Consider the following 16102-nt stretch of genomic DNA (forward strand, 5'->3'; position numbering starts at 1 on the left):
CCAGTGGATCCACTTAGGCCTATTGGCCCATTGTGATGCCGTATATAAATAATAAAAACCTTAAAACCACCTAGAACCTTTTGTGAAGCATAGAATGCTATTTAAAGCCAGATCCTGTAACTGATCCAGGTTCTCAAGGAAGGGGGCTCCTAAAGTACTAAATTGACGACGTGCATGAGCTGGACAAAAACACAAAAGATGAGATGCGTCCTCCCCACAGCTACGACAGATTTGGTAATCAATCGTTTAAGGTGTTTATAACTATGTTTTAGGAATACATCTTTTATACAAGAATCATCTAATTCTTTGTGAATATACATATTAGTAATAAGAGTGAGGACTGTATTTCTTTACTTTATTCAGTAGCTATGTTCCACAACTGTATTTATTACAAATGACTTGAATCAGTTTCTTTTCAGCAGCAAATTTATAAGCGCTTACTGTTGGCCGAAAGATGGTTAGATATTTCATTAAAATAAATATTATTTATTTATTTATAGACTGTATTGCAATGTAACATAAAAAAGAAGTGTATTAAGTATTGCAACTATAAGTTTTATTGTATTGTCTACTACTAATTAGTATAGAGTATAGAGTATAAACCATACTTGTCTTTATAGTTTTCATGTAATGTAGTAAAAGTAGTAATTTCTATGTGAATTGCAGCGAGCGCTCTGATAGACCACCAAAGTGTGAAGACGAGCAAAAGAAAAACATTTTTGTATTCAATTATTACGGGTGACATAAAACGGATTTAATCTTACATCTGTATCGTTTCCAACCTTATGTTAAATTAGTTTCACGCCAAAAAGTCATCCTTTCTGAAATCTTGTTGAGTACCAAGCGACTCTGAGAGGTTCTTCTCGATTCTAACAAAGCTGATAGTGTTACTCATTTAACATAAGTCGCATAAGTTTTACTGGGATACCAAATTGAAACATAGCAGCATAATGAGTTCTTCTTGCCGTAGTGTCAAAAGCGATTTTAAAGTGGACAAATAGATTGTTTGTGTCGATTTGCTTTTAATGGGTCTTGTCCATGATTTGACGCACTGTCATTTGCCAGGTCAGAAGCCACACTGATAAGGTGCAAATATTTTTTTGACGATTGGCTTTAATCTTTCACATAAAACGTTTGACAGAACTTTGTATACGATATTTAAAAGACTGATCCCATGATAATTGGCGCAGATTGTAGGATCACCTGAATCTGGCAAAGTAATTGTTGGGCATGTATTCATCCGATCATATTTTGCGAAGTAGTTCTTGCATGCATTTTAATACGTCTTCGCCAACAGTTTTACGAACTCGTAAACAGTTCGACGGTAATCCATCAAAGCCTACAGTTTTGTTGTTTTTGAGCCGCATTTTATCTGTTTTAAGTTGATTATGATCAGGAGGATTATTTCAGCATTAATAATTGAAAATTCGAGATTATATTTGCTTTCAGTTACATTACTACTACTGCCATGTAGTAGATTCGAGAAGTGATCTACCCAAATATTAAGATTGCTATGGACATCTATCATCAGCTTATCACTGTGGTCTTTGCAGAAATTAACTCCCAGTTTATTACCTTTTATTAGGCATTTGATTTTCTGATAGAATATTCGAGTCTTGTTCTTGTCATCCAGCTTCTCAAGTTTTTCATATTCACGTCTTTCTGCTTCCTTCTCTTTTTGCCTGAAAAGACCACCTTTCTTGTCGGTGGTAGGTAACATGACTAGCAATAACAGTTAGTACATGGTATATAAGCTAATTATATTTGGATATGCTTTATCCAGCGCTGTTATTGTAACAAATTCATCGACTAGATTTAGCGTTGACAATCCGTTGCGTTGTATTATATATGATCTCAGGTACGTTCGTCTAGCACAAATGTACATATATCAGTGCATGGTATACTTCTGATACGTGCTGTGGGGTCTCAGTTCGCACTATAGCAGAACCAAATAGTTAGGTAACACCCTATATACATCGGTCATGTAAAAACATGCAATAGCAAAAATTTTGAGTTCAAAAATCAATGAAATTCAAATCTATAGATTTTAATTTAATATTCATACATTTAGAAACCATAGGTTGCGATTCGTGCACATTTTCATATAGCTTCAGAACATTAATATAAACATTATTTTTATATTGAAATAATTTTGCTAATTTCCGGGCATAAAAAGAATTTATTTAGAAATGCATAGAATTATTCATGTAAATTGTACGTATAATTATTGCGGTATGTACTTGCTAATTATTACTTTAGAATATTATAGTTGTTCGGGGTTTCATCAGCTTAATATATGTGATGTACTTAGTAGAGTGGCTAGTTTGGTATTTATTATAATTGCTTATAGTCATGTTCAAAACAATAAATGTTAATTAAATTCTATTACCTGTTGTACGATGCAATAACAAAACGCATTTAGCTAAAGCGAATTCTTCTGAAGTTGATATATTGCAGAAATATTTACAGGATAGTAGTGAAATCTTTTACGAATTCATATAATTGATATGATAAGTAATAACTTTTTTAACAATCATACTGCACCCTTATTTGACCCTGTATACTCTTGCCAAGCCCAAACTCGTTTACATGGCCGGTCAGAAGCATAGAGCAGTCGTTATGGATGTTTCATTGATTGAACACAGCGCGAGTAATTCGGAAAGAACAAAAATAAAAATAATATTTGCTTAAATTTCGTGTTAGTATGAAATATAATAACTTAAAAAAAATTAATTGAATAAAGTGAAATTAAAATTATTATTATCGTTCAATTAAATTTTTAGTGAAATTAATTGTACGTAAATATTGGATATATATATATATATATATATGTATATAACATTGTAGTTTTTTTTTTAAATTTACTACTGGTGAACTTTTATTAGAAAACATTATTTTTTTTTAATATAATTATTATTATCAGAACAAGGTAATCTGATTAAAAATTGCATGCCATGTCACTTTATTACAATCAAAGTTTTGATGGAAGTCAACCTCATGTGGATAATAGTGGTTTCCAAACAAATTTCAATGGACAATATGCTCCTATAACAGCACAACCGGGAGTTGTAGTACCTCCACCAGGTATTTACTTTTAAATCTTTTATGAAGTCATTGTTTACACTATACGGGGTGTTATCAATATGTAAAAGAATTTTGAAATTGCTTTCGCTATATCTTGTTTATCTAGTCTAGGGAATTTTTTGAGTATAGCTAGTAAAGCACATGCTAACTACCAGGTAGCTGCGATGCTTAATGTTTACCGAGCGGATGAGTAAGACAAACATTAGTGTATTTATAGATTTTTTATGTGATAAAATGTTAGATCAGAGAGCTTTTGAGAACTTATTTGTCCATCTGCGATTTTTATCCATTTCTCACAAATCAATAAATGGCATCTCAGTCCCTCAGTAGTGATGGATGAAATTCTTCTAAATTCTCATAGAGTATAGGTAAAAAATTTTTGTGTGTACATAGCAAAACTGGTAAAATTTTTATAATATTTCATTGTTTGAAAGTTTTTAAGTTTTGAAAAAAATAAAGTTTTAATATAAGTTATGTCAATAATTTTATTAAAAAGCTAAATAAACGAAGATAATTAATTCAGCAAATATATAAAAATCTTGTTGAAATTATGTTAGTTAATAAATATACACTTTTTTGTCGCTGTGTATTTTTGTAATACACAAACACATTCGCAACAAAAATTGTCTACATATATTTTCTTCGACCTTAGGCATAAATACATAAGATCTCAATTCTAATTATACAGGTACATACAAACATTATGCAGTTGTGGTACTACATCCATAGTTGGACTATTGTATTTAACATCCCAAACTATCATTGTTGTGATAGGTTTTCTTATAAAAAAAATTAATTAAAAACTGACATCTTAAACTATAGTTTTTGTAATAATTTTCTTAAAAAAAAATTGAAGTCTTGAGAAATAGAATGAAAAAGCAATGGGTTTTGAATATGAAAAAAGTACTGAATCTTGAGAAATAGAATAAAAAAGCAATAGTTTTTAAATCGAATAAAATATAGGTTTCTTCATAAAAAAAATCAATACGATAAGTATTTCAAATTCGATAAAAATTCAATATAAATTCGAAATAAATTTGATATAAATTCGATACAAATTCGAAATAAGTTCGATATAAATTCAATAGTTATGATTCTTGATCTTCTTCCTTAGAAATTCTATCGTAACGGATCTGTTAATTGATATTAAAGTTGAAATAAATTGTCAAATTAAAAAATTAAAAATTAAACAAATCCTTTTTAAAGAAAAGTTAAAAATTTTCTCAACTTCTTGATCACACCTCGTATTAGTATTTCTTCAAAAAAAAAAAAATATATAATAATGAGTTATATTATTTTAATATTAAAAAACTTAATTTTCATATTCATTAAATACATTCTAAAATCTGAAATAGGTTTACTGTACAGTAATAGATTACTAGAGTAGTTATTCGTTTGATATATGGAAACAGATTATTTTTGTTTTCACGATTACTTTTTTATTTCAGTTAAATCTCTTTGACTGGAATCTAGGTTCCCTATTCCCATTATTTAATCATTGACTTATCATTGACTTATGATTAATAATTTTGTATAAAGAATTTTTTCTGTATTGAGTTGTGATATGATAAATTATCTTCAAGAAAGAACGTTTTCTCATTTAAGTGAATAAACTGTATATTATTTACTTATATTTTAACTTTTCCTTTATCGATATAGATAATCAAAAATTCTTTTACTGAGCTCTTTGCCTAGTTTAGTAAAGTGATGATCTACGTATACTATACCGACGGCCTCGCACCCACAGGGGCCACGCAAAAAGTTACAGACTGTGGATTCTAAGCACTTAATAAATATTTTGAACTATTTGGCTTGATAATGGCATTAACCATATTCGAAATATTTACGAATGTTTATATAGTAACCAGATTCATGTTCACAGTTCCAGTCAGTATAGCTTCGACGGAAAGAAGCTTCTCAAATTTAAAATTGATTAATTGACGTACTAAAGAACTATGATGATCCAAGAGAGACTATCTCCATTCGGAATTTCATAACTAAAGCGAAAATAGCAGCTGGCGCAAATTATGATATAATTTAAAAAAAAATTGAGTGAAGCTAAAAGTAGGAAAATTCATTTATTTTAATTTGTGTTTATTTTAATTTGATTAGCAATAAAACTTTTAATCATGCTTTGTCATATTAGTGAATGTAACTCATTTACTTTTACAACTGGATTAAAAAGGGGGCCTCGCAATTCTAATGTCACCGACGTCCAGAGTTGGTCTTGCTCCACCACTGTCTACTATACTGTTTTTAAGACTATATAATCAGATAATTCTTGTCTATATCTATAGCTATATCTATTTAGATGATATAGAAAATAAAATCATTAGAAAGTTAATGTGATGTTTAATACTAGTTAGTCATGACCTAGAAGTACTACTTAAATAAAATTATATTATTGAAATTATTAAAAATAACATTGAAAATATTAATTTGAATTATATAATTGATTATTGTTATTAAAAATGATTATCATTAATTATAATTTTATTAATGATGATCCATAATGTTCCATTTTTAAATATTTATAAAAACTTTGTTACAATTTGTTATAAATAAAAATAATTTAGGAATCATCAGATTTTTGATACAATAATGTAGGTTGATTTATGAACAAATGGGCAAAAGTATAAGAGTTCAAAACACATGAATCAAAGTCAAAATTTTGATGATCGTCGTAATTTATTGAGCAAATTGGACTTCGAGATATTGAATCCAAGTCTTTTCAGGTCACAATTCTGAATTCTCTACGATAATAATAAGAACTGTTGCCATTCCAAGTTTTACCATTGTATAGATTGTATACATAACGTAAAGCTTATTAATCGGCTTAGGAGTTTAGTAATTTTTATAACTATTCATACTAGTCTACAGTTTATTTAAAAACCACCATGCATAAGCATTTTTAAACAATATTTCCTACTCTGAGACTGTCGTGTTTATCTTCATAACTGTATAAGTCAGATATTTTGAGTAAGTATATAAACTTTTTCTAGAAAAATACATAGACCAGAGAAATTCTTATTATCAGAATATATTGCAACTTATTGTATATAAATACACATGATTTAAGATTTATTTTTAAAAACAATCAGGTTGAAAATATAAATACCATTCATAGACTGTAAACCACATAAATAATATGTGCATGTAATAAATCTATATATACAATAAATGTATAATAAACCGCATACGCAAACGATGTTCATACAGCAAACTGAAGTTTTCTTACGGAATTAGTCTTAAACGTACATCAGTGGCGGAGCTAGACCAACTCTGGACGTCGGCGAGATTAGAATTGCGAGGCCCCCTTTATAATCCAGTTGTAAAACTAAATAAGTTACATTCACTAATATGACAAAGAATGATTGAAAGTTTTATCGCTAATCTTTTACTTTTAGCTTCACTTTATTTTTTTTTTTAAATTATATCATAATTTGCGCCAGCTGCTATTTTCGCTTTAGTTATGAAATTCCGTATGGAGATAGTCTCTCTTGGATCATCATAGTTCTTTAGTACGTCAATTAATCAATTTTAAATTTGAGAAGCTTCTTTCCGTCGAAGCTATACTGACTGGAACTGTGAACATGAATCTGGTTACTGTATAAATATTCGTAAATATTTCGAATATGGTTAATGCCATTATCAAACCAAATAGTTCAAAATATTTATTAAGTGCTTAGAATCCACAGTCGGTAACTTTTTGCGTGGCCCCTGTGGGCGCGAGGCCGTCGGCGGTCGCCGACATCGCTGACGCCTAGCGACGCCTCTGACGTACATTCACACTGCTTTATTGCAGACAGAACCATGCCAATGATGAGAGGTTTTCTAAACTTCTTATATAAGAATGTTTATATATATCTATGTATTATATTTTACACCACACTGCATTTCGTTTATAATGAAGCACAATATGATCATGATGTATGTTATATACAGCTAAAAATGCATGGACGAGTTATTTTTTTTAGAGCTTCTAAAACAAAATCATGCAATATTTTTTAAAAAATTTTTCATACTAAATGATATATCTAAATTGATGTTAAGTGCAAAAACCTTTGTCACATGAATATGATACATCCCTACCATATTATCATGAGCAATCATTTAAAACATTTTATGGAATTCCTATAGATATAATTCCTATAGACACATACAGATAACAAATAACCAAAATTTAATTTTTTTTATAGACTGTCTCAGCTGTTTAGACGATATTTGTAAATTTATATTTCTTGCTTGTCCAATATTAATATCTAAAAGTTCTAAATCAGTTGTAAGACCTCCAATTGAAGAGTATTGAAATGGTTTTATAACTTTCGAGATTTATAATAGGTGAATAGGTTTAAGTGGATCCACTACAATCATTTCAACATTATTTGTTTATTAAAAATTCAGTTCTTTACTTATTTATTGCTATATACTATGAGCTATGTGTTATAGTTTAGAATATATAATGAATAACATAGTGATTTAGGTTGATTTTAAATTAATCCAAATTCAAATCTCAAAGTCTCTAACTTTTGAGTGAAATGTTTATATTCAATTGATTCACATAATAAAGTCACCTGAAATAATTAAAACATCGTATAACTTTTATAATGAATAAATATAAGTATAATCATTTTGCCATTTAAAGTATTTTTAATATTTCCGTATTTTTCATATTTAAAAAATGCAATCTTTATTCTCGGAATTAAAAATTATTAATAAAAAGTCATTCCTACTAAATAGTATATTGTCTATTTGGGGTTTTTGAAAAATTATGAATATTATATTAGTTATTCATATGCAATCTACTACGTCATTGTTTACTTAATAACTGTTTACTTTTTAGTATACATGTTTTACAACTCCACCCTTTAGGTAATCGATTAATATTATATGTTTAATTATATACGTTAACTTGTAATAAGTGTTCATGTTATACACGTCATAATCTTGGAAGAACATTATTCTGTTGAAAATGTGTATTCAAGGAAAACATTTTTTTTTGTTTCGAGTTCTATAAGAATAAACTGTCAAAATGATTCGCACTTACAGATAAGTCGATAATGATTGGATAATGTATTTATCAACTTAACAAGGGGTATTGTTGAGGTAATTCTTAAGAAAAAGTTATAAATAATATATTAAATGAAGTCATATAAAGTTTAATTAATTAATTTCATATTAATTAACTTAATTCACATAACATATCTACATAAAAGTAAATAAAAAGAGTAGTTGTTTGCTATCAAACAGTAACATCAATATGGTTAGAAATAAATTAAAAAAGTACACAACTTTATAATAATAAACCATACAAGTAAAACAACAGAATAAATACTTTCAATATTAGATGCTAGCTTAGGTAAGGTTGTTGTGAAGACCTTGTGTCAAAAGTCCACTTAAGTTAAAATAATGGCCCGTTGTAGCACCACGGTTTAGCGTTGTTTATACGCAGACTAAAGATAAGCGTACAAGCAAAGCCGAAAGGTACGACTCCCCATTTATATAAAATTGAACCAACCTGAAGATCTTAAAACTTGGCTAAGTCCCTAATTTTGCAGAATAATAACTCGATCAAGACTTTTCCAAGCCAATGATGGATACTGACACATGAAATCGAGCACAGTTTAATCCTCATCCACAAAACCATAACCATGACCACAATTATTGCAGAGTAAGCACATTTTTATATGAACAGGATTTTTTAGTATGGTATGACCGATACCGTAGTGCTGAGTAGATCAACTAGTAGTTTTTTGTCCAGTTTGGATCAGGTCAATGTTGAGATCTGATTCATTTACCCAATTTTGCTTAGCTATGCTTACATATTTTTGTTTGATACCATTTGCGAAATAAATGTCACTGAGCAGAGTGTTTGCCTTGCCTTGGCAAGCAGTTGTCAGAGATGTTGCTGTATGTACAGATATTTAAATGGGCCAAAAGAAAGTGTCGTTATTAGTGAAATGAATATCATTGGTTAGTTGGTTGATTTAAGTAGTGACTGGCTCCATAAGTCCTATTAGAGTTTTCGTACCGTTTTGTTTCCCATCTTTGTTACTAACCGGTTATTTGAATATTTGCATAGACATCATATGTACATATTGTTGAAAAGTGATTTTTCTAAAGTAGGCGAAAATTTTAAAAAAGGTTTTCTTTCGTTTCTCTGCCAGCAGATGCAATACTAATTACTCTCATTCTGGAATTTTTATTCTAGAATTCTGCTCTCCAATACGTTAGAAGTCTACTACAATTCAGAGAGATTATTTCTACTTGTCTTTCTGTTCATCAACGATAATGTTTGTACCTTGGCTATAGTGTCCCATTAGTTTTAAGATTCTTTCATTTACAATCCATTTACAATATCAATATATTTAATATTTATAATTGTGTTTATTGGTGGTAATGTTTGTATCTAGTACTTGCCACTCAATTGTCCACACTTCCTAGTTTGCAGTTCTCTCCAGAAATGTAAACGAAACTAGGTCGTTATGGAATAAAATTTACTAGTAAAGATGCGGTAAATGTCACTCATATTGTACTCATATAACTCTTCTAAAATATAGTTAAAATGTATATTTAAAGTTTGCAAATAGTTATATTTCAAATAAGTTTATACATCAAGATATGAGGCATTGCGATTTCACTACACCAATTCATGACCTGAATAGGTTTCGCTTTTGAACTGCATATTTTAGCTGTGAGTCCCACATCTTATTTTGTTCATTCAGACTGCTCTGTAACACGAACAAAACCTTAAATATATATAAACATTATGCATTTTGACATATCGTCAACATACTTTCCCATATATAAATTTCAATATCCAAAGGTGTATGAACTCTATTTGATATAAGTACTTTTTCCAGTTGTTTTGCGTTGAGAGCAGTTTTTAGACTTCTTAAATAGTTTTCAGCAATTATGCCTATTAAAAACTATTCTGTTTATGACGTTCAGACTTTAATTTTATTATTTTATCGATTACAAACCCATCGAATTACCGAATTACGTATGAAAGCCATTTAATATAGAATAATATGTAATATTACATCTCATTTCCTTTATAGTACATGTTAACTAGATTTTTTGATGAATTCGCAAAAATCCTGTGTAAATAATAATCGCTATAGCATTTCTTTTGTTTTTAGTAAGAAGTTATACTTTATAGATCATTTACTCAAACGATTTTGCATTTTTTTTAATTTTCATTTATACATTATTTGTGAACTTGCCTATATGTTAAACATATCATTTTTTCATAAAATTTTTGAAACATTTATATAATAGGTGCTGTTTCAGAATGGATAACTGCGCCCTCTAATATACCTAACTGCCCACCCGGTTTGGAATATTTAACAACTGTGGATCAACTATTGATAAATCAAAAAGTTGAACTTCTGGAGGCTTTTACAGGCTTCGAGACTAATAACAAATACGTTGTTAAAAATGCGATCGGTCAAAAAGCTTACTACGTTTTGGAGGATACCGATTGTTGTACTCGTAATTGTTGTGGTCCAGCACGTCCATTCGATATGAGAATTTTTGATAATTTTCAGAAAGAAGTAATTCATCTCTACCGACCATTAGCCTGTTCCGCATGTTGTTTTCCATGTTGTTTGCAGAGTATTGAAATTTCTGCCCCACCTGGTCAAGTAATCGGACGTGTAGAACAAGAATGGACACTTTGTTTACCATCTTTTCGAATAAAAGATGTTAATGATGAAACTGTATTACGTATTGAGGGCCCCTGTTGTGTATCTAGCTGCTGTAATGATGTAAACTTTAATGTAAGCAGAAGTAATAAATATAATTATTTTTAATAATAATCTATCATTTAACAATTATTAATTTTTGTAGGTTGTTTCCCTTGATGGTGACATTATTGGAAAAATCTCAAAGAAGTGGTCTGGATTTACTCGTGAATTTTTCACAGATGCTGATTTCTTTGGTATTAATTTTCCTATGGATTTGGATGTTCGTATTAAGGCAGTATTATTAGGAGCCACATTTCTAATAGTAATTAAAAAATAATTTATACTCTAATATTTTATATTAAATTAATTTCTTTTTTATAGGATATGATGTTCTTCGAACACACCAATTAATTTACTTGGGGATTTTTGTATGTTTATTTCTTGTTAATGTATTTTGAACATGTAGCCATGTTGTGTATTGTGTCCTAAATTCTTTAATATTATATAAATAAATATATGAATATATGTTAATGCCATTAATTTTACTCCAAAATTTATTGATGCACCAAGTTGACTACCTGAAAATCGTATACGGATTTAAAGATGAACACTTTGACGGTTAGTGAAGAGTCCGAAAGAAATAGACTAGTCGATATTTCTTTTAATTGGTTGATATTAAATTTCTTATAATTTTCCATATAAAAGTAATACTTAACCTTGTTCTCTTGTAAATTGGATTCAGCGTTCTCATGTAAACTGGCAACATTCCAAATCGGTTACTGTTATTTTAAGTATTTTGTCTTGATTTTTAACGACGAGACCTTAGACCAGCCTAACACCTTAAGACCCTGATTTTGAGGAACCTTAATAGTAACAAATTTTTCTATATGGTCTGTCTAAAAAAAAAACAATTGCTTCAAGTAGGTGGCAAGATGTTAGAGAACTTGCATTTACAAATAATAGGTTGTCAGTGTTTATCTCCAACTAGAGTTTCCTCTTTCTGGTCACCGTTACATTTAATTTCCACTCGGAGATGGTTTATAAGACATCTTTTTAGTAATCTAGTCCAAACTCAGTCTAGTAGATGGGTTAAGCATAGGGATATAATCGGAGAAAAATCTAGAGACTGCAGTTCTTCGATTGTACAGTTATGTGATTGATAGCTATAATTTAATATGCTTACTTGGGGAGAACCTCTAAGCATAAAATCGGTATCATGGTATGAACGGGAATCAAAAAAAACGTTGCAGTATTACTAGGAAACTAATTTTAAGTACTAATTTGGAGGATGCATGGAACAATTACAAAACCAAACAAAAGGCTTATTTGCACATCGAAGAATGCCTGTTTTAAAAACTTGTCTAAAAGTGTACAGAATCTTTAAGAAAGTAGTATGTTAGTCAAGAGGCTTAAACTACATATAAATGTTGTTTTGGATAATCTTAAGAAACCTAACCGTAGGTTTAAGGCAACTGAAAAAACCGTGAGTATCTTTCTGGATTGAAACTATCCTATTAACCAGGTAACAATAGGATTTCAGTTAGTTTGAAAAACTGAAGAATATACGATAGTCTAGTATAATAAAAAATGAACTCATTTGATAACTTTGAATTTCTTGACTGAATTAATATAATATATATTATACGTTAAAATTCAAAATATAACTCTATCAAAATTGTCTTAACTCTGAAACTGCTTTCCAGAAACCGGTGGACAGAACTAAATATGATTTTGCCTGAAAAATTCATTACAGGGCTGTTCATCAATATTAAAAGAGTGTTTGGCAGCGTAACTTTTGATGGTATCTGCAAACCATTTGCTGGGTAAACCGGGGACAGAAAGCATTTTTTTAGCTAAACACTGAACTATTGAACTGTCAAATTGATTCTCACCTCGAGAACAATTGGAGGACGCATTTGTCAATCTTAACAAAGGACGTCGATTGATCTAATTAACAATTAATTGTTATTTACAAGCATTATACTTTACTTGAAGAAAAGGTCCAGAAGTGTAAGTTTTATGACTTCATTAGTAACATTATCTGATTTTGAAGGATTTGAATTAACCATGTTTGAATGATTACTGCTTACATTAATCGCTGTAGTTTTGTTTTGTATTTTTAATAAGAGCTTATATTCTTATTATTAGTTTATACTCATATGATTTATTTATATAGTCTATTTATAGTTTATATACTCGTATACAAAATTAATATAATTTTCTATAAAAACTTTGAAATTCTTACAATATAGGTACTGCTTCCGAATGGGTAACTGTGCCCAATAACATACCAAACTGTCCACCCGGTTTGGAATATTTAACAACTGTGGATCAACTATTGATAAATCAAAAAGTTGAACTTCTAGAGGCTTTTACAGGTTTCGAGACTAATAACAAATACGTTGTAAACAATGTGGTCGATCAAAAAGTTTATTACGTTTTGGAGGATACCGATTGTTGTACTCGTAATTGTTGGGGTCCAGCACGTCCATTTGACATGAGAATATTCGACAACTATCAAAAAGAAGTAATTCATCTCTACCGACCATTTAGCTTACCATGTAGCTTTTTTTCATGTTGTTTGCAAAGCATTGAAGTTACTGCCCCTCCTGGTCAAATAATTGGACGTGTAGAACAAGAATGGACACTTTGTTTACCATATTTTAGAATTAAAGATGCTAATGATGAAACTGTATTACGTATTGAAGGTCCGTGTTGTTTGGCCAACTGTTGTAATGATGTTAACTTTAATGTAAGTAAGAGTAATAAATATAATTTATTGTATTAAATACCAATTATTCAATATTTATTATATTATTAGATTGTTTGTCTTGATGGTGAAGTTATTGGTAAAATCTCAAAGTGGTCTGGTTTCAGTCGCGAATGTTTCACAGATGCTGATTTCTTTGGTATTAATTTTCCTATGGATTTGGATGTTCGTATTAAGGCAGTATTATTAGGAGCCACATTTCTAATAGTAATTTAATTTTAATTTACCATAAAAAATTATTTAATAAATTAATTTCTTTTTTATAGGATATGATGTTTTTCGAACACAATTGAAAAATTAAGTATGTGTATTTCCTGTTAATGTATTTTGAACATCTTTAATATTGTATATTATGTTCTAAATTTATTGAGAAAATATTCGAAATATTAGAATATATAAATTCATATTAATAAATTAATAAAAAATATTTTAATATATGTAGATATATGTTTATTTAAGTATTAAAATACAGAAAACCCTGTTATGCCCAATACTTTCTTCACAAGGCTTACGATTAAGTTTAAGCGAGTAAGTAAGCAACTGGAACGGATGTCCTAAAAAGAATTAAAACACAACAATCATCAACAATCACAGCCACAACAACCTGGTCACTGAAGAGTTTTGTCATAAGAAAATGAATGGAGATTTTATGGTATGCTTTCAGATGACATTAATATTAGATTTGGAGGAGTTTAAGGTATATTTAAGTTAATCGGTATATTGTATCGTTCTCGGGGAATCTCAAAAACTCGTCTTTTCTAGAACCCTTTAATAGTGTGTGATTTATTTTCAACATCGCAAAGTTAAATCTCAAACAGTGGTGCCTTAGGGAACTCACAAGGCAGTAGCTACGACAGTACATTTATAAGCACATACTCTTGCAATATATCTTTAGTTATAGGAATGTTATAAACATCCGTTATGATATTGATCCACTCACGCCACTTTATGTTTATGTATAACATCATAATGTGCTGATTTTGCTAAATAGTCGAAATACTTTTTACAAAAGTACTGTCTTCGTCTTTTGTTTATAAGTTAAAATTTCAAAATAATAAATAAATAAAAGAAAAACTAGAAGTCCATATCAATTGCATTCAACAATTCTGTATGCTTTAAAGAAGGGCTTCTGTATTGTTGTTGTTGTTATTGTTAGTTAATCTTACAAATATTAAATATTAAATATTGAAGGCACAAAAAAAATATAAACAAATAAACTATACTGCATGTTACTCCATATATTTTCAAATATTTTACAGGGTCAATCAATTATAGAATAAAATAAAACGCTTAGAACTGGAACTAACTGGATGTGCTTCATTTGTCGTTAAATTCATATTTTTGTAGATTTTCCAATTATTATTTGTTATTATTCAACAAATTATTAAAGGAAGAGTAAAAACTTTACATTAATGTAATAAAGTACTTTCATATGACTCCGTGAGGGTATACGGGTTAATATAAAACTCTCCAACAAAAGGTAGAACGCACTTTCCCTTATATTTCGCTAAAACTAAATTTTTTAAATACAATATTATACATAATTGTTCTGGAGTGTTTTAGTAAGAGATATGTTATATATCTATCTTTAACTCAATTCAATAATGTATAAACATAGTACACATAAACAAACAAAGATATCCATTAATTAAAGATACTTTGAATCATATATGCAAATGATTAAATCGTTGCAAGTTTTTATTAATTTAATTACCTATTGGATCAAATGGATCAAAAAATTGAAAAAAAATAACGAAGTAGATGACGGGGTAGCTCTTAAAATTTTAATTTAGGAGTAATAATTAAGTTTTACTATAAACATCTAAAGGTCTATGTTATATCATTAAGGGTCATTTGGGCTGTTTGGGCATGACTAAAAAGAGCGTAAAATTGCCATGACTATTCATAATATGACTGCCTGTGTATAACATGTTCCTAAGTATATCTGCATAATATCTAATATGGTAATAGGAAATAAAATATGAAATGTTATTGTGGTGCATTAAACTGATAATTCTGTTTGTCTCAATTTGATACTTTTTGACTATTTGGTATAATATAATATTATTTATGATCATAGTTTATCAGTGCGCATGTGTGATCTCAAGTGGACTCAAGTGCTTGAGCTCATACGTGTACACAAATCTCCTATAAAATAAAATGATATCTTTGAAAGTAAGTTAATAATTCTTAATGTAATAGGAATATTGTAAGAATAACTTAGTATATAAGAAGAAATAATAATAAAAACGAAGTCAATTGTAAAACTAATCTTCAATTGTTTATTTAATCAATCTCATAAATACCACTGCACAAATGTAAATTGATGAGGTTTTGAGATATGTGATAAAAGATTTCATGTAAAACAGAAACATTTATTACGAAATATATTGAGAAGTAATAATTTTCCAACAAATCAGAAACCAAAAAAAAGTTAAAATAATCAATTCCATGTCGTATGCTTCAAAATGATTATCTTTAATAGACAATTCCAGTATATCTCATGAGGAGGAGTTTAAAATAATACAGAAATAGAATCTTACCATGAAAAGGAATTAAA

General features: G+C 29.1%; 2 protein-coding genes across 2 annotated transcripts; both read left to right on the forward strand.

The window, feature by feature from the left end:
- The first annotated feature begins 2629 nt into the window (after positions 1-2629).
- On the forward strand, positions 2630-11283 carry LOC119672104 (phospholipid scramblase 2-like). Its single transcript, XM_038083070.1, has 5 exons — positions 2630-2698; positions 2924-3084; positions 10366-10865; positions 10936-11094; positions 11154-11283. The coding sequence occupies exons 2-5, from the start codon at positions 2955-2957 to the stop codon at positions 11181-11183; spliced, it is 819 nt and encodes a 272-aa protein (XP_037938998.1). The 5' UTR covers positions 2630-2698; positions 2924-2954; the 3' UTR covers positions 11184-11283.
- A 1737-nt stretch (positions 11284-13020) lies between these two features.
- Positions 13021-13842, forward strand: LOC119679084 (phospholipid scramblase 2-like; the record flags this gene model as incomplete). Its single annotated transcript, XM_038091259.1, has 3 exons — positions 13021-13524; positions 13594-13749; positions 13809-13842. Coding segments are annotated over 3 exons (687 nt in total), but the record flags the coding sequence as incomplete, so codon positions are not given.
- Between the last annotated feature and the right edge of the window lie 2260 nt (positions 13843-16102).

Source organism: Teleopsis dalmanni, chromosome 1 (assembly GCF_002237135.1).
Source record: "Teleopsis dalmanni isolate 2A chromosome 1, ASM223713v2, whole genome shotgun sequence".
NCBI classification, from domain to species: domain Eukaryota; kingdom Metazoa; phylum Arthropoda; class Insecta; order Diptera; family Diopsidae; genus Teleopsis; species Teleopsis dalmanni.